This window comes from Bubalus kerabau, chromosome 3 (assembly GCF_029407905.1).
Source record: "Bubalus kerabau isolate K-KA32 ecotype Philippines breed swamp buffalo chromosome 3, PCC_UOA_SB_1v2, whole genome shotgun sequence".
Taxonomy (NCBI): domain Eukaryota; kingdom Metazoa; phylum Chordata; class Mammalia; order Artiodactyla; family Bovidae; genus Bubalus; species Bubalus kerabau.
The window spans coordinates 43,347,957-43,374,681 of NC_073626.1; the positions used below are offsets into that span (position 1 = coordinate 43,347,957).

The 26,725-nt window shown below is 39.9% G+C and overlaps 1 protein-coding gene across 4 annotated transcripts in view; it reads left to right on the forward strand.

The window, feature by feature from the left end:
• Positions 1-26,725, forward strand: part of ILRUN (inflammation and lipid regulator with UBA-like and NBR1-like domains) — a 105,676-nt gene that overhangs the window by 24,336 nt on the left and 54,615 nt on the right. For 3 of the 4 annotated variants that reach the window (XM_055571662.1, XM_055571660.1, XM_055571659.1), the window contains exons 2-3: positions 16,737-16,891; positions 22,426-22,623. In XM_055571662.1, the coding sequence (XP_055427637.1) occupies positions 16,737-16,891; positions 22,426-22,623 (353 nt within the window). The remainder of the gene's footprint in view (positions 1-16,736; positions 16,892-22,425; positions 22,624-26,725) is intronic. The other variant, XM_055571661.1, reaches the window with a different exon arrangement.

Consider the following 26,725-nt stretch of genomic DNA (forward strand, 5'->3'; position numbering starts at 1 on the left):
AGCAGTACCGGAGAGAGAGATCTCCTTGGCCTTTGTGAAGCTTGAAATACATATACTTTTTCATTGTGTTTGCATTGATTGGAGATGTTTGCATTTCTGTCTTTGAGAGACCACTCTTTTTAGGGAAAAATCAGAACAAGTTACAGAAAGTTTTTTCCTGAGTTTTTGTTAGTTTTGCTTTGTGAACCAAATTAGTTCCCCCCTCCCCACCCCATGTTCCTTTGGATAGTTTTGTGATTTTTTTTGTTTTTTTGTTTTTTTTGATAGTAATTTAACTGGTGGTAATTATGTAGTATCATGCAAAGTAGCTATTTTTAAAAATCCTTTTCTTCTGTAACGTAGAAGAAATGCCATAGTTGGATGAGCTGCCCAAACCTGACTGTTCTCCTGTGCAGATGGTTGCCCAGACGTGAGAACATTAGGAATACTTGAGACTGTTGTAAGGGCTTTTACAGGAAATATTCTCTCCATGTTGTCTTCCTTGTTTGTTCTCAGTGGGTTGTTACTAAAGATGGCACCAATTTGTGACACTTTATACTTTTGTTTTATTTGTTCATAAAAGAAAAAGGGGCCTGGTCCTGACAGGTTTGTGAGCTGTGACAAAATCTGCCTTTTCCCGAGTTCTGTCCAATTTAATTTAGTCTTCCAGCTCTAAGTATGTAGCTTTTTAAGGTACCTATCCCACATGTACCAGAGAACAGCCAAATATAGCCAGAGTATTTGGAGATGTGTTGGCTGCAGAATGAGCAGAGTAGACATTAAGGCCACGAGACGTTATTTGGTAGTGATAACATTGCATTGGCATTGTTCATCATATTACATAGGACTTGGTCAAGTTTTATTAAGATTCATAAGGTACGGTCATTTTTGGAGGTGAATAGGCTGAGGCTTACTGTTGTGTTCTCCAGAGATGGTTTGGTCAGTGTAGTTCTTGTAACACACCATCAGGAAATCTCTAGGCAGGACATATAAGATTGGTGTGGAGCCTTTTAGTCAAAGGTATAGATAGAAGACTTCCCTGTAGCTCATACGGTAAAGAACCTGCCTGCAATCAGGAGACCTACCTGGGTTCAATCCCTGGGTCAGGACTGGAGAAGGTAATGGCAACCCTCTCCTGTATTCTCACTTGGAGAATGCCATGGACAGAGGAGCCTGGGGGTTACAGCCCATGGGGTCTCAAAGAGTTGGGCACAACTGAGCAACTAAGCGTGCATACACACACACACACACACACACACACACACACGGTAAAAGATGTGTGATTTCTTTTTGAAGGCCCTTCATTTATTTTGCTCTATATGCAGCAACAACAGCTAGATTTGAGAGTGGAATGTTGGTTTAAAATTTGGCTTTGTGGCACTTTTAAAAAAATAATAAAAGTAGTACCTTTTAGACACATTTCTGACTAGGTTGTAGGGTAAGACACATTTTAACCATTACTGGCCTATTCTAAGTTCCTTGTGAGGTAAACACTTGTGAAAACCATACTTAATTACAGATTTACCTGATCATTCTGTAACTGCTGCCTTAAATTATATGCCAAAGAAAGTTTCATGAACAACAATAAGCCACAAATGCTTTGTTTATGAAAATAGTTTTGTCTGAATCGTGTTTTGTGTTCGTCATTCTGGGACTTTTTGGGTGTCATACGCTTTCACGTCTACTTTGGGCACGTCTCCTCGAGTCCAGTATCTTCAGAATTGCAGTTAGCACTGAACCTAGCGATTGTTGACCTTTTTAGGAAGTATCCACGACAGTTACATAGCAGAGGGTGGGGGACAGAAGCAAGAAAGATGGGAGTTATTTCTAAATGTGCATCTTTAATGGGTAATTGAGTTCTTGAGAGCACAGCTATGATGAAGGAAATGACTCAGCAGAAAATAGCAGCTTTTTATTTGTAACATTTCTTCATTTTTTTTTTACATTCATAGTTTCCTTGTATGATATACATTTTCAAACACATGTTAACAGTAAAGTAGCAAAACTAATACAGCAAATAACCATTGTATTAATTTTTTCCTGTTTTTTGTTAATGAATTACCACAAATTTAGTGGTTTTAAAAAACACCAATTTATAATTTCACAGTTATGGAGTTCAGAAATGCAAAATGAGTCTCACTGGGTTAAAATTAAGGTGTATCAGGGCTGTGTTCTTGCTGTTGCTGCTAAGCTTGCTGGAGAATTCAAATTCATGTCTTTGCCTTTTACCACTTCAGGGGCCACATACCGCCCCGTGGCCTATGGCCTCATTTCTCCATTTTCAAAGCCAGCACGTCAGGTGGCTCCTTCTCACACTGCTTTCTCTCTGCTTCTCTCTGTCAGTTCCCTCTTCTGTGCTTAAGGAAGTGATTACATTGAGTTCACCTGGATAATCCAGGATAATGTTCCTATGTCCAGGTCACCTGATTAGCATTCTTAATTCCCCTGTGCCATTAACATATGTGTACATTGCAGGCATTCGGACTTTATTGGGGTGATGAAAATGTTCTGAAACATGACGATTGTTTTATAGTTCGGTAACTTTACTAAAAATCATTCAGTTGTGCAGCTGAAATGAGTATTTTATGCTGCCTAAATTGTACTTCAAAAGAGTTGTTTTTATAACCTTTCTATGCTCTCATTTCCTTATAGGAATAAGTCCAAATTTCTTAATGAAACACATTGGTTTCATCCTAATAATTTAAAAAATTGTGGTAAAATACATGTAACATAGAATTTATTATCTTAATGGTTTTTAAGTGTATAGTTCAGTAGTGTTAAGCATGTTGTACAGTTAATCTCCAGAACTTTTTTATCTTGCAAAATGGAAACTCTGTACCCATTAAACAATAACTCCTCATTTCCCCCTTCGCTTTGCCCCTGTCAGTCAGCATTCTACTTCCCGTTTCTGTTAATGACTACTCTAGATACTTGTGACTACCATTAATATTGTATTTGTCTTTTTTGGTGACAGCTTATCTCTAAGCATAGTATCCTCAATGTTTACCCATGTTTCAGCATGGGACAGTTTTTCCTTTTTAAGGTTGAGTAATATTCCACTGTATGTATATACCACATGTTGATAGACATGTGCTTCCGCCTTTTGGCTATTGTAAATAATGCTGCTGTGAACGTGGATGTGCACATTTCTTTTTGTGACTGCTTTCAGGCTGCTGCTGCTGCTAAGTTGCTTCAGTCGTGTCCAACTCTGTGCGACCCCATAGACGGCAGCCCACCAGGCTCCCCCGTCCCTGGGATTCTCCAGGCAAGAACACTGGAGTGGGTTGCCATTGCCTTCTCCAATGCATGAAAGTGAAAAGTGAAAGTGAAGTTGCTCAGTCGTGTCCGACTCTTTGCAGCCCCATGGACTGCAGCCTACCAGGCTCCTCTGTCCATGGGATTTTCCAGGCAAGAGTACTGGAGTAGGGTGCCATTGCTTTCTCTGCTTTTTCAGGCTGAGGCAGCTTAAAGTAAGAGAACAATGAAGTTTGCCCAATTGATTGCCTCTTCCTTTCATGAACGATTTGTCTGTAGCATGCAATGCTGTTTGACAGTATTGTACCCACAGTAGAACTTCTTTCAAAATTGGGAGTCAGTCCTCTCAACCCTGCCATTGCTTTATCAAGGAAGTTTATGTAATAATCTAAGTCCTTTGTTGTCATTTCAGCAATCTCTGCAGCATCTTCACTTGGAGTAGATTCCATTTCAGGAGCCACTTTCTTTGCTCATCCCTAAGAACCTCATTGGTCCAAGTTTTATCCTGAAATTGCAGCAGTTGAGTCACATCTTAAGGCTCCGTTTCTCGTTCTCTTGGTACATCCACCACATCTGCAGTTACTTCCTTCACTGAACCCCTCCACAGTCATCCATGAGGGTTGCAATCAGCTTCTTCCAAACTCTTGTAAATGATGGTAGTTTGACTTCCTTCCATGAATCACAAATGTTCTTAATGGCATCTAGAACGGTGAATCCTTTCCAAAATGTTTTCAATTGCCTTTGACCATATTCACCAGAGGAATCACTATCTGTAGCAGCTGTAGCCTCAAAATGTATTTCTTAGAGAAAAAGACTTGAAAATGGAAATGACTCCTTGATCTATGGCTACAGAGGGATGTTATGTTAGAAGGCATGAAAACGATGTTAATCTCGTTGCACGTCTCCATCAGAGCTCTTGGGTGACCAGGAGCATTGTCAATGAGCAGTAATGTTTTGAAAGGAATCTTTTTTGAGCAGATCACAACAGTAAACCATATTGTAAACAGATGTTCAGCCATCCAGGCTTTGTTGTTGCTTTACAGAACACAGGCAGAGTGGGTTTAGCAAAGTTCTTAAGGGCCCTAGGGTATTTGGAGTGGTACATAAACATCAACCTCCACTTAAAGCCACCAGCTACATTGGCCCCTGCGAGAGTCAGCTTCTCATTTTGAAGCTTTGAAGCCAGGCATTGACTTCTCTCTAGCCACTAAAGTCCTAGATGGCATGTGCTTCCATTATAAGGCTGTTTCATCTGCATTGAAAATCTAGCCACTTTCATGAATTTTCTTATCTAGATCTTCTGGATAACTTGCTGCAGCTTCTGCATTAGCACTTGCTCCCTCCAGGACCTTGCACTTTTATATTAAATGGAGATCACATCTTTTCTTAAACTTCAAAACCAACCTCTGCTAGCTTTAGCACTTTTCTGCAGCTTCCTTACCTCTGTCAGTCTTCATGGAGCTGAAGAGAGTTAGGGTCTTGCTCTGGGTTATGTTTTGGCTTTAGGGAATGCTGTGGCTGATTTCATCTTCTATCTACACTCTAACTTTCTCCACATCAGCAATAAGGCTGTGTCACTTTCTTATGATTTGTGCGTTCACTGGAGTGCTCTTTTTCATTTTGTTGAAGAACTTTCCTTTTGCTTTCACAGCATGGCTGTTTGGTGCAAGAAGCCTGGCTTCTGGCTGTCTTGTATTTTGGCATGCTTTCCTGACTAAGCATAATCATTTCTAGCTTTTAAAGTGAGAGATGTGTGACTCTTCCTTTCACTTGAACACTTAGAGGCCACAATCTAATTTCAACAGTGTATCTCAGAATAAGGAGATCCAAGGAGAAGGGAGAATGACTGGTTGGTGGAGTGGTCAAAACACACACACTTACCAATTAACTTTACAGTCTTATGTGGGCACAGTTCATGTTACAATAGAAATATCATAGATCACTGATCTCAAATCACCATAACAAATATAGCAATGGAAGAGTTCGAAATATTGTAAGACTTACCAAAATGGGATACAGAGACACAAAGTGAGCAAATGCTGTTGGAAAAATGTAATGATAGACTTGCTTGCCACAGACTTTTTTTGAGGGGTATGAAATAGAAAAGAATAGCTTTATTGCTTTGCCAGGCAAAGGGGTCCTGCCTTGAAAACTGTGGGTCCCAGTGGTGGAGAATTTGATGAGCAGTTTTATAGCCACTGTTCAGGGGTGGGGTTGCTAATAAGATCAAAGATCAGGTGTGCACAGGGCCTGCACTCCAATCTGGCCTCAGGTGGTCTGATGGGTTTCTGTGGTTCCTAAGCTGGCCTCAGATAGTCTTTTTCAAGAGCTTCTCTGTTCCTGGCCTCAGGTGGTCTTCTCTGGTATGAAGAATACTGACATCGCTGACATCGTCCATTCATCGGTGGTTTTAGTCCTGCTGTAGGACTTAATGAAGCTTAGGTTCTTGCTGTCTGGTGGCAGAAAGAATTCAGTGAGAGGCAAAGTGATAGGTAAGAAGTGGGTTTATTTAGAGAGAAACACACTCCACAGAAGGAGGGTAGGCCATCTCAGAAGGTGAGAATAGCCGCCACAAACTTGTAGTTTGTAAAAAGGCAACTCTAGGGACCTGCCTGGTGGTCCAGTGGTTAAGAGTACGCCTGCCAATGCAGGGGACATGGGTTTGGTCCCTGGTCCAGGAAGATCCCACAGGCTTTGGGGTAACCAAGTCCATGTGCCACAACTGCTGAGCCTGTGCTCTAGAGCCTGCAAGCCCCAACTCCTGAAGCCTGCACACTGTAGAGCCCAGGTACCACAAGAGGAGCCTGGGCACGGCAGCTAGAGAAAGCAGTGACAAAGACCCAGCGCAGCCATAACTATATAAATTAAGTCACAGTCTTCAAAAAGAAAAAGCAATTATATCTGTAAAGCACAATAAATGAAGATATGCCAATACTTCCAGTATACAGTTGTGAGGAAAATTGTGAGGAAAATGTAATAAAAGGAAAGGAAAAATACAGTTGACTTTTTAATAATGCAGGGGTTGGGGTGCAGACCTGTCTTGCAGTGGAAAATCTGTGTATAACTTATATAATTTGACTCTCCATATCTGCTTTTCCCAAGCTGTGGATTCTACCAGTCTCAGATCATGTAGTATTTACTATTGAAAAAAAATCTAATTATAGTGAACATACTCAATTTACCTCATGTTGTTCAAGGGTCAACAGTACTGTATTTGGTCGCTAGTGTATTCTGTTCAAACAAAGATTTATTGAGCACCTTCTATATGCCAGGCAGTGTTCTCAATCTGGGGGATACAAGCAGGAAGAAGTGTGCACCATCTTCTGTAGGGCAGGAGCAATAAAATACAGTCAGTAAGTCTTGTGGTCACCTGTTGACTCATCTCATTGGCAGAGAACTAAAAGCCTTGGCCTGCCTTCTCCCAGAAAGACTCCACGTGTCTGATATTTTTCTTGCATCCTTGAGAGAAGCACAAGAGATACAGGGGCAGGGTGGGAGAGAGGTCCTTTATGAGGCCATGCTGCTTAGCTTTCCGCTTCCAGTGAGCTGCTACTTTGGGGGCCTAGGGCTTGATGAGGAGTATAGTAATTATAGGCACCTCTATAATTATAGAGCTCTTTTAAAAACTTTAGTTCATTGCTTATCCATTTCATATTCAAACATCCCCTTTGATAAATGACCAACTCCAGTAATAATATAATCAGATTTGAGTCTCCTGAGATTGCTAAAGAGAATTGCTAGCATTGGGTTAGATCCCTTAGCTCTCCTTACCACTTCAGGTTAAAGGTTTCTATTCAGGGCATGGATGCATAATTCTGGATTTTGAGCTTTCTCAAATCTGTGAAATGTTACTCCCTTTAAAATTTCCCCTCTCCCCAGCTATGTTTCTTTCAGATATGTTTCATAATGAAAGGAGGAGATGGCAGGTTGGGGGACCCTGGGAGAAGTTTCGAAAGGGGCTGTCTATATTGTATTCATCAGGGTCTCACCGTTTTCTTGATACAGAGAATTCTTGCCCTGAAATTCAGCATAAATCTCTTAAATACCTGACCATTAGTAGTTTCAGGTCTCTGACTTTAGGCAGAAAGTTATATTCTTATCTTGTATGTCATGCCTTCCTTTGGAAGGCCAGACTGGATTGTCTTGAAGAACTTTACTCAAGTTTGCCCAGTGTTCTGTGGGCAGTTTCCTTTTATTGTCCAAGCTCTTAAGACTTCATCTAGCTTTGGAGTATGTATGGAGTGTAACCAGTCACTTTGCGACATACGAGGACTGTGGTCTTGCTAAGCCAAGACAGAGGGAGCCCATTTCTTCCTACCTCACCGTGACTTTGTTATATATTGTGGATTTCTAACTTTTGTAATACCTTAGTCTTGTCTCAGTTAGGACTTTATTGGAGAGAATGGAACTCTGTCTTAAACTAGTCTGAATAAAAATGAGAATTAATAACGATACAAAAGTATCTTAGAACCTAACTTAGCAATTCTTTTAGGCTTCATAAACAACCAGAACCAGAGACTTGAATGTTGTTAGATCTCTTTTTCTGGCTGTTTGTGAGTGTGTGGTGTTCTGTGTGCCTTTGGAGATTCTCTCCCTGTATCTGAAATGCCCCTTCACCCTCTTTCTTTAGATGGTTAAACAGTTCATTGGGGGTACTGTTTTGATGTTACCTAGCTGATGATGCTTTCCCTAAAGTCCTAAGTTGGAGAAGGGTATTTTCTGTACTTTTGTAGTCCTTGGTTAGGTTTCCTCTCTGAATTTACTTCATTGAATTGTGATTATGTTTCCACATCTTTTTCTTGTTTAATATTAACCTTTTTTTTCCTTTAAACTTGGCGCTGTCTTCTTGTGGCATGCAGGCTCTTTGTTGCGGGGTTTTCTCTAGCTGTGGCACGCTCAGGCTTCTCTGCGTGCAGCTCGCAGACTTCTCTTGTTGTGATGCACAGGCTCTAGAGTGCATGGACTCAGTTGTGGCATGCTGGCTCTCTAGTTGTGGTGCTTGGGATCTTAGTTCCTCAGCCAGGAATTGAACCTGTGTCCCCTGCTTTGGAAAATGGATTCTCAACCACTGGACCTCCAGGGAAGTCCCCCAAATCTTTCTTAACAGACTTCGTGTTCCTTGGTAGCAAAGACTTTGTCTTATTTATCTACTGTTCTAGTACCTAGAGTCATGAATGAGTGAAAATTTAATGAAAAGAAATATAGGAGAAGTAAATACTATCTATAGTTATTGATGGGCAGTTAGGGAAAGGTTTTTATGCTGCTAATTTAGTTTGATTCTGAACATAACTGTTGGTTCTTTCAGCCCTGGAAACTGTGTTTGGGAGTGGGATGTGTCTCAGTTGCTCAGAGCAGACGTGCCCCGCGCCCGAGTCATGGCGAGGTGCAGCGCGCGTCGCAGCTTGTCCCCGCTTGTCCCCGCTCGGTTTCCGGGGGCTGAGCTTTTCTGTTTATTGGCTGTTTATTTATTTCCATTTATTGCAACCAGTGTCACCACTGGCTAGCTAGGATCACACAGAGGGCGGAATCCCACTCATACCCAAGAGGCTGTCCAGCTTTTTGTTCTATTAAAAATATTTGATCTTCTTTAACACGTGGGGCTGGTACAACTGGATAACCATAGACAAAAGAATGAAGTTAGACCCTCTGCCTCACTTTTTATACAAAAATTAAATAAAAAATGAATCAGTGACCTAAATAAAAGTAAAACAATAAAACTATTAGAAGAAACATAGGGATAAGTCTTCATGACCTTGAATTTGGCTACTGATTCTTAGATTTGACATCAGAGTCACGTGCAATAAAAGAAAAACTAGATAAATTAGACTGCAATAACAAAAAAACTTCGTGTTGCATCAGAAGACTTTATCAAGAAAGTGAAGACAGTCAGCATAATGGGAGAAAATATTTGTAAATCTTATATCTAATAAGGTTCTAGTATCCAGAATATGTAAAGAATTCTTACAACTGCACAATAGAAAGAAAGCAACCCAGTCACAAAAAATGAACAAAGGATTTGAATAGATGTTATTTCCAAAGAGGATATACAAATAGCCAACAAGTACATGAAAAGTTGTTTATTGCTCATTAAGAAAATGAAAGTGAGAACCACAGTCAGACACCACTTCACACCCACTAGTGGTGGTCGCTTAGTCATGTCCGACTGTGACCCCATGGACTGTAGCCCACCAGGCTCCTCTGTCCATGGAATTCTCCAGTCATGAATTCTGGAGTGAGTAGCCATTTCCTTCTCCAGGGAAATCTTCCTGACCCAGGGACTGAACCTGGGTCTCCTACATTGTAGGCAGATTCTTTACCGTCTGAGTCACCAGGGAGTCACCCTAAGATTGCTCTAATAATAGAAAAAAGAAGTATTGGTGAGGATGTAGAAAAATAGAAACACTTATACATTGTTGATACAAAGGCAAAACGGTTCAGCTGATGTGAAAAACAGTATGGTGGTTTTTCAAAAAAGTTAAACAGAAGAATTACATGTGACCCAGAAGTTCTACTCTTGGATATATATCTGAAGAAATGAACACATATGCCCACCCAGACATTCGTGTATGAATGTTTATAGCAGTAGTAATCAAAAGGTAGACACAATCCAAATGCCCATCAACAAATGAATGGATAGTCAAAATGTAGTATATACATATAATGGAATATTGTTAGGCCATAAAAAGGAATAAATACTGATCAACATGCTACCATTTGGGATAAATCTCAAAAATATTATGCTCAGTGGAAGAAGGCAGACATAGAAGGTTACACATATCGTGTCATTCCTTTTATTTATATAAATTATCCAAAATAGACAAATTCATAGAGACAAAACAGATTTGTAGTTGTCAGGGGTTGGAGAGGAAGGAATAATGAGAAATGATTACTTAATGGGTATGTGGTGTTCATCTCAAATGATTTAAAAGTTTAAAAGTAGAGGTAGTTGCAAATCCCTGTGAATAAAGTAAATACCATTGAATTATATCTTATCCTTTAAAGTATGTAGCCTGAAACTGCATACTTATAATCTGAAACAGCGCTGCTGCCTTGGGTTTTCATGCAGAATGCTAGTTTTTTACTTTCTCTTTGGAAGTGGTATAGCTGCTGCTGTTAGAAGGACCAGTTCTAAAAAGTTTAAGAATTAATGGGCCAATAAATAGCCAGGAAAAGAAAGATGAAGAAATGATCTTGGACTTGGCGAGGGCTCTAAGAAGTGGGTAAACAGTGGTGTGACCTTTGCTGCTCCTCTTAATGAAATCTTTCCCTAGTTCTTTCTTCCTGTCTTCACATAATAAATAGTATCATCTGTTAGTTAATTTTTAGGTTTGAAAATGTTTGAGCCTTCTTTAGTTCAGCTTCTGTTCCCTACCTGCATTCATCTTTGTTTTAATAAAATTCTCTGTTTCTTCGAAGGCCTTAACATTCTTGAGAGTCACATTTTTTGCTCCTCATTTTCGTCTTCCACGCGAGAGGCCTGTTGAGTTGATGTTGGAAAGCCCTGGTAAAAACTGCCACCTGTTTTGCTGACCCTTTTTCTAGTCAGGTTTTCTCAGTCATTCAGGATAGTGAGGTCTTCCTGGTTCCTGCTAGGCCTGTGCCTTGAGAGCAGGGTCATTGACACTCCATAGGTGAGAGAGACTTCTTGAAGTTCTGAGTAAGTATTGCTTGAAGCCTGAAGATGCTGCTGTTCATTTTTAAATGGATCGATTCATTATTCTGATTTCCCAATTTATATCCAGATTGTATGGATAGTTTTCTTTTTTTTTTTTCTTATAAGTAATTTGAATCCTTTTCAGTTTCTTGTTCAGAGAGGAAAAGGAAAGATATCTAATTTTATTTTGCTGAAAATCTGAGCTAATACTTGGACTTGTGGCATTCCTTCTTAAATTCTGATTTCCTAGTTTTCTTAACTGTTTTCTTTTACTCCTGTATTTTTGGGATGATGTTCCTGACATATATTCAGTATATTGATGATTTTTCTTCATAAGACTGTTAATCTGACTTGTTTGTATAAACAGTACAAAAATAAATCTTCTGTGTTTGTGAATATATACACAATTAAACATTTGACCACTTTCAAAAATTTGGCTTAATGAGATGTTATAATTAGCCGATTTATAGAATTCATGATGGTACTTAGTATGTTCTTAAGAAAATAAGATATTCAGAGCATTAGTAGATAATTGGAGAATTCTGGATACGTTAAAAGATATATAGATAGACATGTGCAAGTTATTTACCTGTCGGTGTGTCTGTGGCCTCATCTATAAAATGAAGGTTGGACAGTATCACTTCTGAGTTACAGAATTGTGTTTCATCAGAAAACACATATCAGCACTATCAGATTCATCTACTCCAGTCAGGTTAACTTGATTATCAGTGTGGTTGAAACTGTGTTGTGCACCAAGCCCATTTTTTTATCCCCAGATGGAAAAGCTGCCTTGGGCTGATAAGCATCAGTGTGAGAGATAGTTGCAGTTACCCTTGTTTGAGTCCCTGGTTTGCTGCAGGCTGCTGGGCTTTATAATGGAGAGGACCCTTGCTTGTAATGGGTGTCTTTTCTGTCCAAGGCTGAGTGCCTTGCACATGGATAAATGTTCGTTAATTAAATGTCTGCCAACCTAAGGCATTGCATTTACACACATTGCCTCATGCAGTCTTCACAGCCCACCTTGTAACACCAACTTTGTAATATAAAATATAAGCCAAACCTACCATAAAAAACTCAGTTTTGTACATGAGTAAACTGACACAGATGATTAGCCACTTGTTCAAAGCCCCACAACCGGGGGTTAGGAGCTTCCTCTAAATAAAGCCATTTAAAATTTTACGTTTTTGTAATGAAATGGGACCTAATAAAAAACTTACAAACTTTTCCACAGGAAGGAAGCCATAAATAAATTGAAAAGACAGCCGATGGCCTGGGAGAAAATATTTGCAAACAATGTACTGACAAAGGCTTAATTTCCAAAATACGCACAGAGTGCATACAACTCAATAATAAAAAAACCCAACCCAATGGAAAAATGAGCAGACTCTCTAAATAGACATTTCTTCAAAGAAGACAAACGGATGGCCAGTAAGCACATGAAAAGATGCTCAGTATTGCTAATTATTAGAGAAATGGAAATCAAAACTACAGTGAGGAATCACCTCACACCAGTCAGAAAGGCCATCATTTAAAAGTCTACAAATAACAAGTGCTGGACAGGGTGTGGAAAAAAGCGAACCCTTCTGCACTGCAGCTGGGAATGTAAATTAGTGTAAGCTCTATGGAGAACAGTATGGAGATTCCTTAAAAAACTAAAAATAGAGTTGCCATATGATCCAACAATTCCACTTCTGTGCCTGTATCAGGAGAAAACTAGTAAGATACGTGCGCCCCCATGTTCATCGCAGCACTGTTCACAATAGCCAAAATATGGAAGCAGCCTCATTGTCCATCAACAGATGAATGGATAACAAAGATGTGGTGAATATATATAATGGAATATCACTCAACCATAAAAAGAATGAAATAATGCCACTTTCAGCAACATGGATGCACCTGGAGATTATCATACTGATCAAAGTAAGTCAGAAAGGTAAATAACAAGTGATATTACCTACATGTGGAACCTGAAACATGATCCAAATGAGTTTATTTACAAAACAGGCTCACAGACATAGAAAGCAAACTTATTGTTACCAAAGGAGAAAATGGGGTGCAGAGAATATAAATTTAGGAGTTTGGGATTAGCAGATACAGACTACCAGATGAACAGCAAGGTCCCACTGTAGAGCACAGGGAACTATATTCAATATCCTGTGATAAACCATAATGGAAAAGAATATAATAAAGAATATATTTGGATCACTTTGCTGTACATCAGAAACCAACACAACATTGTAAATCAACTATCCGTTCAGTTCAGTTGCTCAGTTGTGTCTGACTCTGCAACCACATGATCTGCAGCACACCAGGCTTCTTGCCACCAGCTCCCGGAGTTTAGTCAAACTCATGTATGCCATTCAACCATCTCATCCTCTGTCGTCCCCTTCTCCTCCTGCCTTTAATCTTTCCCAGCATCAGGGTCTTTTCTGATGAATCAGTTCTTCACATCAGGTCAAAGTATTGGAGCTTCGCATCAGTCCTTCCAATGAATATTCAGGATTGATTTCCTTTAGGATTGACTGGTTTGATCTCCTTGCTGTCCAGGGGACTCTTCAAGAGTCTTCTCCAACACCACAGTTCAAAAGCATCAATTCTTCAGCACTCTGCTTTCTTTATGGTCCAACTCTCATATCCATACATGACTCCTGGAAAAACCATAACTTTGACTAGATGGACCTTTGTTGACCAAATAATGTTTCTGCTTTTTAATATGCTGTCTAGGTTGGTCATATCAATAAAAATAAAGTAAAATAAAAATTTAGCATTTTAACCATTGTAAAGTGCATAGTTCTGTGGCATTAAGTATATTCACAATGTTATGTAATCATCACCATCACCCATCTTCTTCACCTGTGCCTTTTTTCCGCTTGTTACACTGCTCCCCTTCGTTCTTTAGGCACTTTTAACTTTGAGATCAGAGTAAAAACTTTTCTTGAGCGAAGACACTGAAGGAGCCTGGAGGTTTAAACTTTCAGGCTGGGCTGAATACTGAGTGGTGTCCGGGTTTCTTTCCCATGTCCTTAGCCATCTGTGTTGCATGTGGAGTTTCTTGTTGCCTAATAGTAGTTGAGCCTGTTGTTTTAAGCAGAAGTGCATGCTATCATGTTTGCTTATTCTCACACTGAATTGGAGCTGTTTAAGTCTGTTCCTCCTGTTCCTTGGCCCAGGGAGGCATTGATCTAAATGGTCTAAGCGCTGAGGGGGCTGTGTACCTGCCCTGTGGGTTAGGGAACTGCCAGGCTAATGTCCTCTCTTTCCGCCTTGTACTTGGGAAATGATTATGCTTTGTCATCCTTCACTCCTTCCTGCCAGGAGACTAGTTCTGTACTTTCAGTTTCACTTTGGGGTTTAAAAATGTTTCTTAATCTTTCTCTGGCTTAGTTCTCTGGATAATATAGGTACAAGTAAGCAGTTTTGTTGGCTTGGCTGTGGATTAAGTAGGAATGTATGAAAAGAGGTTTGAGGAGTTGGGTGGATCCGCCTAAGTAGAGTAACTGGACTTTTCCACTTGTTCGTGTTTCTGCTATGCTGGTCTCAAAGTCCTGTCTGATAGCAGGCACAGCCAAGTGGTGAAATATGACACAGGCTGAATATGAGAATTGGCAGTTGTCCTGAGTGCACAAATAGTTTCTTCCCTCCCAAGCATATTTTACAGCGAAGTGAACAGAAAACAATTCAGGCTGTCTGCCTGAGACCTTTGGCAAAAAAAAAATTATCTTTATGAAAAGGTGGACAGTTAAAAAGTTTTCAGAAGAACAAAATACAAATTCGGCCTCTTTTTCTTTCCCTCGTTTTATGTCTGATCTCTAAATGTAAGGCTGATTCCAGACATACTCCTGAGTCTGTTGCTGAGTGGTAGGATCTGGGCCTCCCTAAGTTTGACCAGTCACATATTCTTCACTTTAGATAAGTACCAACTAGATAAGGAAGTTGCTGGAAAGACTGAAGCCCAAGCTTTCCTATTGAATGGTCAAATAAACAGGCACAGTTTGGACCCTCACCCAGCTCTGCTCCATGTAAATTTTATCTAGCACACACGTGACAGGCCAGCATTTGGTGGTAATGTAATTCCGGTCATTACTCACTAATACTAGAGGCCACCGTTGCATGGGGCTTGACCTGAGGTAGCTGCTCTAAATATAGCCCTCCTTTCTGGCAGCTGCAAACACCTGGAAGAGTATGCAGGCCCTCAGCAGAGAAGCATTCGCTGTTAACAGCGTGTGTGTTGAACAGTTGTGTACTGTCAGGCCTTATATCATGCTATGTTTATGCATAATTAAAAACAACCCACTGGATCCATTGGCTTATGCTTGGGTTATATTTGGAAAAATGCTCTTTGTGTTGTTTTTCCTTGGGGACTGGGGATGATGTCACTAGTTTGAAGAAGACCATAAGAGAAGCAGTTAATGTAATTACCAAGAATTTCTTTAATGAACACAGCTTACTTAACTTAGTGGCCTTTGGTTTCTGGCACTGATGAGCCAAGCTGTCAGCTGTATGATTCTGTTCAGTTAGGGACTGGTTTGTATGCTTAGTAGTTCCTTCTCATTAGGAAGTTTATAAGTAATTAAAAAAAACACCAACATTTACAAAATTGTGCTTCTAAAAAGAAGCTGCACATGGCTCGTGAAAGTGTAAAAGATACTTGTGTGCTCAGTCATTCAGTTGTGTCTGACTCTTTGCGACCCCATGGACTGTAGCCAGGCTTCTCTGTCCATGAAATTTTCCAGACAAGAATACTAGAGCGAGTTGCCGTTTCCTGCCCCAGCGGATCTTCTTGACCCAGGAATTGAACCTGCATCTCTTGCACCTCACTGCGCCACCTGGGAAGCCCCAAAAGATATTGGGGCAAAAGATATTCTCATGAAAAGAGAAAACCATTTTCAGACCTCACCAAGATCTTATTTTTCACCCATCAGATTGACAAAAATACAAAATGTTAGAGAAGTATTGTTAATGAATGAATGGGGAAATAGACACTCCATACGTTCATGGTGAGAGCATTCACTAAGTGTATAACTTTTTATTGAAGGAAGTTTAGATATATCTATTAAAGCCACAAATAATACCTCTGTGTGTGTGTGTGTGTATGGAAAAGAAGAGATGAGATAGGTATTTTTCATCATATGAAGCTTTTTTAAAAGTTTGTTATTTTTGGTTGTGCCAGGTCTTCGTTGCTGTTCCAGCTTTTCTGCAGTTGCAGAGAATGGGGGCCACTCTTGAGCTGTGGTGTGTGGGCTTCTCATTTCGGTGGCCTGTGTTGTTGCAGAGCACAGGCCCTAGAGTGTGGGATCAAAACTTGTGCAACACAGGCGCCCTGTGGCATGTGGGATCTTCCTGGATGTAACCCATGTCCCTTGCATCGGCAGGCAGATTCTTAACCACTGGACCACCACGGAAATCCCCATTGTATTAAACTTTTTGAACCAAGTATTGCCTTTTTAAAAAATGAGAATTTTCTTTAATGGAGCTTCCTTGAAGTTTAGTCAGATCTACAGAGGAGCTATCTTTTAATTGACTTTCTTACCCATACTTGCTGTCCTTATGGGTAAAAGGGGAACTTCCTCACATTGTTGCTGATGGTGCTAATAATGCTTACTTTCTATGTGGGTACCTTGTGAGGAAAGTGTTGCAGAAGTTTGTTGGTCCTTGTGTTTTTTCCTGTTGTTCCTAAGCCAGAATCAACGACTCTGAAGATTAACATACTAGGAGCCATCTATATACCTTCTTTATACAGGTTTTATAACATGGCCTAAGAAAACAGGCCTAGTTTTCTTTTGTTTGACAATTAGATTATATGCTCTGGAGAGGACTGAAGTCGTTTGCCTTTTCTTTTTATTTGTAGGAACCTACAAGCAGCAATTGGCGCATATTATGACTTTGAGAGCCCAAACATCAGTGTACCCTCCATGTCCTTTGTTGAAGATGTCACCATAGGAGAAGGGGAGTCGATACCTCCTGATACTCAGTTTATAAAAACGTGGCGGATCCAAAATTCTGGTAAATGTATAAAGAGCAATCTTCCCTGCCCAGTTTTCTTTTCTTAGCAGTTAAAAGAAACAAGGAAATGTTTTAGCTTAAATTACGTGATTGTGTAACTCTTTTTTGCCTTATACATGATGTAGCATTTTCTTGTACTGGTATGATGACCCAAACACCAATAAAATATTCCGTAGATTAGGAAGAATTTAGGTCTTGACATTTAAGCACAATTCAATATTCTTTTGATACCAGGAACTAGGCATGTGTTGGTTGTGTTATTGTCTCCACAAGTACAGCTCTACTCCATCGTTTTATTTCTGCTCTAATTAATCTTCCAGTTATTTCCAGCATGCTAGAGAAGGTACATCCTTGAAAAGAACAAGGTAGCTAGAGTTGTGAGCATCTGCTCTTTTGAAAGCTCATTTCTTTGCAACCACAAGGATTATTCTGTCTGAAATTTTCATCGAGCTATCTATCTGAGCTGTTGTTATCACTTTGAAAAATAGGGTAAGAAGTGTACCAATTTGCTCAGAATAGAAAAGATGGAAAGATTGAGAAGTTGCTTTTTTAAAGAATTATTGTTTTGACTTACTGCTGACTTAAGAAAAATTCAGCGTAAATTAATTATGGTTCTTTGAAAATAATGTCTGATAACTTGTTACATTCTTTTCAAATGACTTTTAAAATTTGAATGAGTTTATTAGCATGTCTTATTCCATCCAGTAACAATTTATGCTGACTAGGTGAGGATGCTTTAACATCCTTATTATTGAGTGTTTACAAAAGAAATTCTGAGAGATGGAAAGTTTTCTAAAAGTACAAAAGGAGTATTTAGCTAAAATTTGTTGGTGTTGGGGATCCCTGTCTAGCATGGTAATCTGATGTGAAATCATAGAAAACTCTGGGGACTCAAACCTTTTGTTGGACGCTGTTTACTTCTCAGTTCTTTATACTTCAGTATAAAGATGATGGGGAGAGACTGGCTAAGCTAGCCTTTTATATCATAATTAATATACCAAACTTATTATTAGTTTGTTTGGCTTATTTGGAAGTAACTTTAGCTTGGATGAAGGTTTGGTGTGTCTTGGAGCAAAAACACATAATCTGGATTGACCCATTGTTACAGGTGACTGGACATCAGTGACTTTATAAAATTTTCATTAGCTTCTTTTCCCCTTTGATTGTAACAGTGTGGTGCATTGTAAGTTTGAGAGGCACATGGTAATACAGGAAAATAGCCATGTTTTCTATTTTTATTGAAATTCTTGTTACAAGTTTGATTATTTTATGTTCCTAATTTGTCTCACCTTCTTAATGTTGCCTGCTTTTAAAAACGTTAAAACAATTTCTTCACATCAGCTTTTACTCATGTTTCTTCTCTGACTCACTAAAATCTGTGTTGCTGATCAAAAATGCTTTTGAAACCTAGCCATGAATTTTTTAAATGAGTGATGTTTGTTTAGAAAGTATAACTTATTAAAAGTTTTGTTTATTTAAAATAATTAATCCAAGACCTTGTTTACTTAATAGTGAAAACACTGGAAATGGTCTGGCTTTCCATGGGTTCTTTATAGTGTTCTTCAATATTGAAAGTTGTTAGAGTACTGTTAAATGTTTTAAATACCGTTTTGTTGCAGAATACCATTTTATATTTCAGAAAGCCTCTTTGAAATATCTTCTCACTCACTAGACAGTTCCTTGGGTTAATGGGAGATTGGAAGGGATTGATATAAAATGGCTAGAATGTCAAATCAGAACCCCAAAGAGACTTTCACCTTGACTTGAAGCAAAATTTGTTTTGGTGGAACTGGCTCTTTTTCCTCCTACTTTTTGCATAATAAGTGCAATTTAAAACAGTCTCTGGGTCTACAGCCTTTCTTCCTGTAAAGGACATTTTTGTTCCTGTACACCTCTTGAAAAATTGGGCAACGGTTGCTAGAAAGGTACTTCGAACAAATAGGTTTTGTCTTCTTCTGGAAGTTGTTATACAATTGTAAAATAGTTTTGTTTGTAGACTAAATGCTTTCCATTTGATTAAGAAGAAACTGGCCTGCCATAGTTACGTGACAGATATGTTATTAGAGATACAAGGAAGGCAGGCATGTGAGCTGGTTCTTCGGCGTCATCCTAATCTGGCTTGAGTTCTTTCTGCAGATGGAGTGGTAACACAGGAGTAGTGTGGACTGGAACTGCCCTGGTGGTCCAGCGGTTAAGACTCTGTGCAGGAGGCATGGGTTCAGTCCCTGGTCAGGAAACTAAGCTCTCACATCCTGCATAGTGAGGCCAAAAAAAAAAAAAGAGGAAGAAGTAGAGTAGGCCTGAGCTCTTTCTCCTCTGGCTCTCATTCATAACCTTCCTTAAGAGATAAGTTCCCCCTGAAAGAGTTTCATAAATAGTTTTCATGGTGCCTCTCTGCTGTCATGTTTCAGGCATACTGGACATTCAAGTTTACAAAAGATGAGATTGATAGGAAGGAACTGCATATAGCTATCCCAGCACCTTCCCCAAGGAAGATAAATGTCAATGCATTGTTTAAAATTAAATGCCTGCTATGAAAGTCCTTAGATTCATATCACAGAAAAAGAGAAGTGAGACATATAATGACATAGATGCAGAATCCCAGGATCCACACTTTTGGTACTGTGTGAGTTTTAGAAATTTGGGGAAACTTGCCAAGGATACTTTATAGTTTAAAATGAAAATTTGAAACTGTCCGTCTTAAGCCAAAAGTAGACCATTCTCTTTACCATTACTTAAAGCTTCTCAGTTATAGCCATGCTCTGCTATCCAGCTGTGATGAGTGTTTAACTAAGCATATTATGATAACTCTTACGTTTATATGACTTTAATGAAGTAGTTGTGATTGTCATATGAGACAGTGACCTCAAAGTCATCTATATTTTCTAAACTACATAGAAGTGAATATAGAACAAGAGTTGATGGGGGAGGAAGGGAAACTTGAAAAAGAAAAACTATTCCCTCCATTTTTCTTCAGCTTCTTAATAGAGTTACATTTCTTATGTTCCAGTCACTTTATCAGGTACAGGAAAGAAAATGGTACCCAGATCAGTGAAGGTCTCTGTTTGCCTGTAGCTTAATTTGAAATGCATTCTCTAAACTACGAGGGGTTAAAAAACAGAAGGGGGTCTTCGTTGAGGTTTGTCTTTTGTCTTGCTCTTTGGCTGTTCCTTCTGTCCCCAAACTAAATCTCAGACTTTCTGGAACTGGTGGACTTTTGTTTTTGCCATACTCACTGTCATCTCAAAGTTGCCACATGATAGGGTTTTTTGTCTTGTTTTGACTTTTTATTTTTTAATAAAATTATATTCCATAATAACTGAAGAATCACAACCTTTGTGTGCTTGTGATACTTAACTGGAAAAGTCATAAAACATAGACTAGTCTTTTCTTCTAGAAGCATGTATCTACCCCACAGTAAGCCAGTTTGTAAGAGACTTAATTTGAAGCCCTATTATGTTACACTTCTCAAATCCAGATTTTTCTGGTATGCTTAGCTTGGTAGGTCAAACAGTCATCAGTATTTCCCTTCCTTCTGTATCAGGAACCAGTATCAGTGACCTTTTCAGAGTTACCTGCCTTTACATTTGGGGTTGTAAGAACTATATGTCATTGTAAATTGTTGGCAGCTCTCAGAAGGCAGATGATTGGTTCTTCATTTTATAGCCTAGTAACACTTTAGAGCTGATGATGCATAACCCAGTTTTTCTTCAAGAAGCTCTCCAAGTACCACATGAGTAGGGTCTGACATAGAAAAAGATAGGACCGTAGCCACATAATTTTTAATAGTGTCACAGCTTACCAAGTCTCCTGGGAATAGAGCGGTACTCCCTCTTTTGCATAGATGAGAGATCCAACTGTCTCAGCTGCTTGTGCGTGTCTGATCAGGGCAGCCAAATATTTCCCATACCCAGGCGGTCTTGGTTTTCATTTTCTTTAAAGTTCTAAAAACAGTCTTGGGTTTTCATATAAACAGACATTGTCTTGTTTGATATGTGTGTGTGTGTGCGTGCGTGCGTGTGCATGTGTGCATATGTGTCTTTTAAAGAATAATTATGGATTCACCCCATAGTAGTAATTTAATTTTTCTTTTGGATATTTATCTTTAAAGAGACCAACATTTTCCAAGGTACTTCACTTCAACTGCTACTATTCTTGACCTAAGACAAATATACTTTTGCTAGGCCATAGGCCCCAGAAATGAAAAAAAGAATTTGCATGTATTACCAGTGTATCATCCACAACCTTCTCAACAGCAGCAGTTGCCCTTTAAAGTGTTAATTTAAGAGGGCACTTTGCTGTTAGATTTAAAAAAAAAAAACAAAAAAAAAACAGCAACCCCTGCTCCATCTGCTACCCTAAATACCATGAGCCACAGCAGGTACCATTCATGAGGCTGAGATCTCAGCAATAGAGTGTTGGTTGCTTTTCCTGTCTGGTTCTCGCTTTTTTCAGTAGTAAGCCATCAAGTTTCTAAACTGGCCTGGCACTTCAAGAACAAGGGACTGAAGAATCCTAGAGTACTGTTAGATGAGTTTTCAACATGCTGAGAGTCCTGCCGTGCCCAGCTTTTCATAGTGATTTATGTTTATAATGAATGTAAAAAAGATACAGAGAGGTTTCTGTGTCTAGTAAAAAGGAGTATGTCGGAGAGACTACACAGGAAGTATCACATCTAGTCACTGTATGTGGCTACTGTGACCGGTCAGAAGTCAGTGTATTGATTTCTCATGTGAGTTAGGTGCCCAGGAGTGGGAACCAAATAGGACCTTTGCCACCTCCAAAGGTGGGCAGGACATTCCTGCCAAAGCTACTTCTCTGTCTTGCCATTCCTGTTCTTTCTACAAGCACCTCTGGCTAGTGTCAGCGCCCCTGAGACCACGGGTCCGCGTGCTGCTGGCAGGGCCTACTGTGCACACTTTCCCCACTGCTGTTTGCCCCTGAAAATGAAGCTTTCACTTGACTCCTCTGTCTTTATTTGCAGTCTTTTGACCCTCAATCTTTTCATTGTTAGGGACTCCAGAAGAAAAAGCAGGGAAAAAGTAGTTTTAAAATGAAAGTAATACAGAAATGACTCTTCATGAGTTTCATCCTCTTTCCTCAATGGAAAAACTGGGGACAGTCAGGCATATTTTTACTTTGAATGTCAGTTTAAAAGTTCAAGTGCAAATGGGCATGTTTCTTAGTAGAGAAAGCAGTCCTCCAGAGATGTGGGGCTGAGCTTCGTTTCCATGGCTCCTTTCAGACTTCATTCCTAGGTTCTACAGGTTAGTGTGATGCGTAGCCTTCCCTGGGCCCCCAAAACGCTACTTCTTGAGAAACCACCTTGCTTTTGCCGTGTGTGCTTTCTCTTAGGGATAGACTGTTGATCAGAGGTTGTCGACTCTGATTCTCCCTAATCAGTGTATAGCTCAAGAGTATGGGTAGGTTTACGTATGTGTGAGAGACCAAGAGGCATCTACAGTTTTGTAATGAACTGCACCCAGCATAGGACCACTGATTGCCTAACATTTTTTTCTTTTGCTTGAACTCAGGGGCAGAGGCCTGGCCTCCAGGGGTTTGTCTTAAATATGTCGGGGGAGACCAGTTTGGACATGTGAACATGGTGATGGTGAGATCGCTAGAGCCCCAAGAGATTGCAGATGTCAGCGTCCAGATGTGCAGCCCCAGCAGAGCAGGAATGTATCAGGGCCAGTGGCGGATGTGCACTGCTACAGGACTCTACTATGGAGGTGAGTATGTCCCTGTGCAGCCCAGGGGCGAAGGGGTTAAGGTAACATCTCAGCTTCCCCAGCTCTGCTCACGGAGCTTGTCAAATTACATAGCAGGGTGTGGTCTCTTTTCCAGCCCCATGCAGGTAAATGATTTGAATTTAATGACTAATTGATTCAGTCAAGTGTTCTCTTTACGCTGGAATTTAGTTAACATTTAGTGAAGTATATGAGATATATCTTGCAGTCTGAACAATGACTTAGTAGCGCTGCTGTTTTTATAATATAATCTAGTAGGTGCTCTAAGAATACTGAAGGCAGTTTTTGTTCTCACAGTCTCTAGACACAAGTTGTATTAAAAAAAGATATAATGCACAAAATGTGCCTATTGTCTCTGATGACCTGTCAAGATACTAAAACCTCTCACTCCTTCTCTTTATTGCCACGCTTTGTGGACAGCGTGATTTCCATTCACTGTCTCTTATTTCCATATCCCTTTATTCTTCAACCGGGTCAATCCTGTACCCACTTCGACAATGTTGATTAACAACTACCGAGTTTCCAAATTCAGTAGCTCCTTTCCAGTCTTCACACTAACTGACCATTTGGCTCCAAACTCTGAATGGTTTCTGAAATGTCTACCTTCTTAGTCACACATGATCCCTTTCTTGTTTTTCCTCTGAATGTTCTTTCTCTGTCTAGCCTCATCTTTGCCCTGGGACTACAGGCATACCTTGATTTATTGCTGTTCACTTGATTGTGCTTTACAGATTATTTTGTTTTTTACAAGTTGAAGATTTTTGACAGCCTTTTGTTGAGCATATCTGCTGCTGGCGCCATTTTTTCAACAGCATTTGTTCACTTTGCGTTTCTATGTCACATTTTGGTAATTCTACCAATATTTCAGACTTTCTCATTTTTATTATATTTGTTAATGGTGATCTGTAATGAGCAATCTGTGTTGTTTCTATTATAACTTTTGGAGTGACATGAGCTGTACCCACATAAGACTGTGAACTTAATTGGTAAATGCATGTGTTTTGACCACCAACCAGCCATTCCCCCATCTCTCTCCCTTCTCCTTGGGCTTCCGTATTCCCTGAGATAAAACAATGTTGAAATTAGATTGGGTGATAACCCTTCAGTGGCCTCTAAGTGTTTTAAGTGAAAGGAAGAGTCACATATTTCCCACTTTAAATCAAAAGCTAGAAATGATTAAGCTTAGTGAGGAAGGCATCTCAAAAGATGAGACCAAATGAAAGCTAGGTCGCTTTCACCAAACAGCTAAGTTTTGAAAGCAAAGAAAAAGTCCTTCAAGGGAAGGAAAAGTGCTACTCCAGTGAACACATGAATCATGAGAAAGGAACATAGCCTTCTTGCTGATGTGGAGAACGTTTGAGTGGTCTGGATAGAAGATGAAATCAGCCACAACATTCCCTTAAGCTAAAACCTAATCCAGAGCAAGGCCCTAACTCTTTTCAACTCTGTAAAGACTGAGAGGTGAGAGTTGCAGAAGAAAAGGCTAAATCTAGCAGAGGTTGGTTCTTGAAGTTTAAGGAAGGAAGTGATCTCCGTAACATAAAAATGCAAGGTGAGGGAACAAGAGCTAATGTAGAAGTTGCAGCAAGTTTTCCAGAAGATCTAGCTAAGATTATTCACCAAGGTGGCTGCCCTAAACAGCAGTGTAGACAAAATACTAATATTGTTAGAAGATACCATCTGAGACTTTCATAGCTAAGGAGGAAACGGCAGTGCCTGACTTCAAAGGACAGGCTTTCTTGCTAGAGGCTAATGCATCTGGGGGCTTTATGTTGAAGCCAGTGTTCACTTACCATTCTGAAACCCTAAGATCCTTAAAAATTATGCCAAATCTATCCCGCTTCTGCTCTGTAAATGAAACAGCAAAGCCTGGATGATAGTACATCTGTTTACAACATGGTTCACTGAATATTTCAAGCCTACTGTTAAGACTTTTACTGCTCAGAGAAAAGGATTCCTTTCAAAATATTACTACTGATTGACAGTGATCCTGGTCACCCAAGAGCTCCAAGGGAAATGTAGGAGATTTTCGTGTCTACTAACACACTATCCATTGTGTGGTCATAGATCAAGGAATCATTTCTACTTTCAAGTTTTATCCTTTAATAAATACATTTTGTGAGTCTATAGTTGCTGTAGATAGTGAATCCTCTGATGCACCTGGGTAAAGTAAATCCTTCTGGAAAAGATTAAGAACATTTGTGATTCATGGGAGGTCAAAGTATCAACGTGATCAAGATTTTGGAAGAAGTCGATTGCAACACTCATGGATGACTTTGGAGGGGTTTAAGAATTCACTGGAGGAAGTAACTGTAGGTGTAGTGGGTATGACAAGAGTACCAGAAGGGGAGCTTAAAGATATGACTGAATATCTAAGCTCAGCATAAAACTTGAACTGATAAGGAGTTACGTCTTAAGGATGAAGAAAGAGAGCAATTTCTGAGATAGAATCTACTCCTGGTGAAGGTGCTGTGGAGGTTGTTGAAAGAATTTAGAATATTACATAAACTTAGTTGATAAAGCAATGGCAGGGTTTGAGAGGACTGAGTCCCAATTTTGAAAGAAGTCCTACTGTGGGGAAAATGCTGTCAAAACAGCCTTTCGTGCTGTAGAGAAACTGTTCATGAAAGGAAGTCAGTGCAGCAGACTTCATTTTTGTCCATAACATTTATTTGTACTGGGAAACAAAAAAATTCATGTGACTCACTTTATGGCAATATTCACTGTATTGCAGTGGTCTGGAACCGAAGCAGCTTTATCTCCAAGGTATGCCTGTATTAGACTGTGAACTGGGCGCTGCTCATGCTCAGTGACCTCATCACCCAGATGGCTTCAGCTGTCACCAGTGCAGCATATACAGCAGTGCTCAAAGTCATGTCTGTGGTGCAGACTCTCTGGAGCTTCAAACCTTTATTGACGTGCTTATGGACAGACAGAACCCCTGGATGTTTTGTAGAGTTTTGAATTTTAACATCTCCTAGGCAAAACTTATTCTTCTTATGGGAACCCAACTGAGATGATCAGGCCAGAAGCTTGAGTCATCTTTTGTTCTGTCTTATCATCCTTAATCACACACCAATTCCTATTTGTTTCTCTATATCCCATGTCCTAGAGATCCAGAGAAAAATAAATACAAATCGCTCCTGTCCTCAGGGAGCTCTTATCTGGACTCATAGCCAGTGGGACCTTTGGAGTTACTTCAAGAAGTCCTGGAATTAATTTTCTCATATGTATTTTTGCAGCCAGTGGAAACTTGAAATATTTTTCTGCCTGAAAAAAAGTTAGAAAGTGTGTCTCATAGTGTCATCTTTTGTGAAATCATTCCCTTCTGAAAACCTTTGTGTCTTCTGTAATAGAGCCAAGTTCCTTGGCATTGGGCATAAAGCTCCTCACCATCTGGTCCGGCCTCATTTCGCTTTCATCCTGTCACCTCTTTACTCACGCATCCAGTCCCCAGAGGCACCACATGGTTTCTCTTCTCCATGCCCTTGCTTGTGTTGTTCCTGTTGCCTGAAATGCCTTCTTCCTTACGACAAACCCCTGCTCATCCTCAGGGCCCTGGTGAAGTCACCTTTCCTCCTTCCCTCTTCCCCTCTTCCTGCTCTCCCCACCACCCCAAGGAAGTTCGTATGTTACGCACACGCTTGTCGTTATAATTAACATATCGTGTTTTAGGTGTTTATTTATCCTTTTCTCCTACTAAACAGTAAACTGTTGGCTAAAGAGTCAGCATCATGTAACAGTCATGTTACAGTCAGCATGCGGAGAGAGTGTCTCTTCCTTTTTGGACTCTGACTTCAGGCCACCGCTCCTGAGAGTCTTCCTGCTTGCACAGGCAGAAGTCGTTTCCCCATGCTGAGCTCCGTTTCCCTATAAGCTTCCCTCTCCCTCCTTTGCTTCTCTTTGTCACTGTACCTCTTTCTGCCCAGTTAATTTGGTGAATGTCTAATATCACTTTTAAAACTTAAGATGATACATGTCTTGTGTATCTTTGTATATCTTGAAAAAGCTGAGCCTGTTGGAGAGTGGCTGCTCAATAAATTTTTAAATGCATGTCAGTGTTTTTTAGGGAGGAGGAAGATAA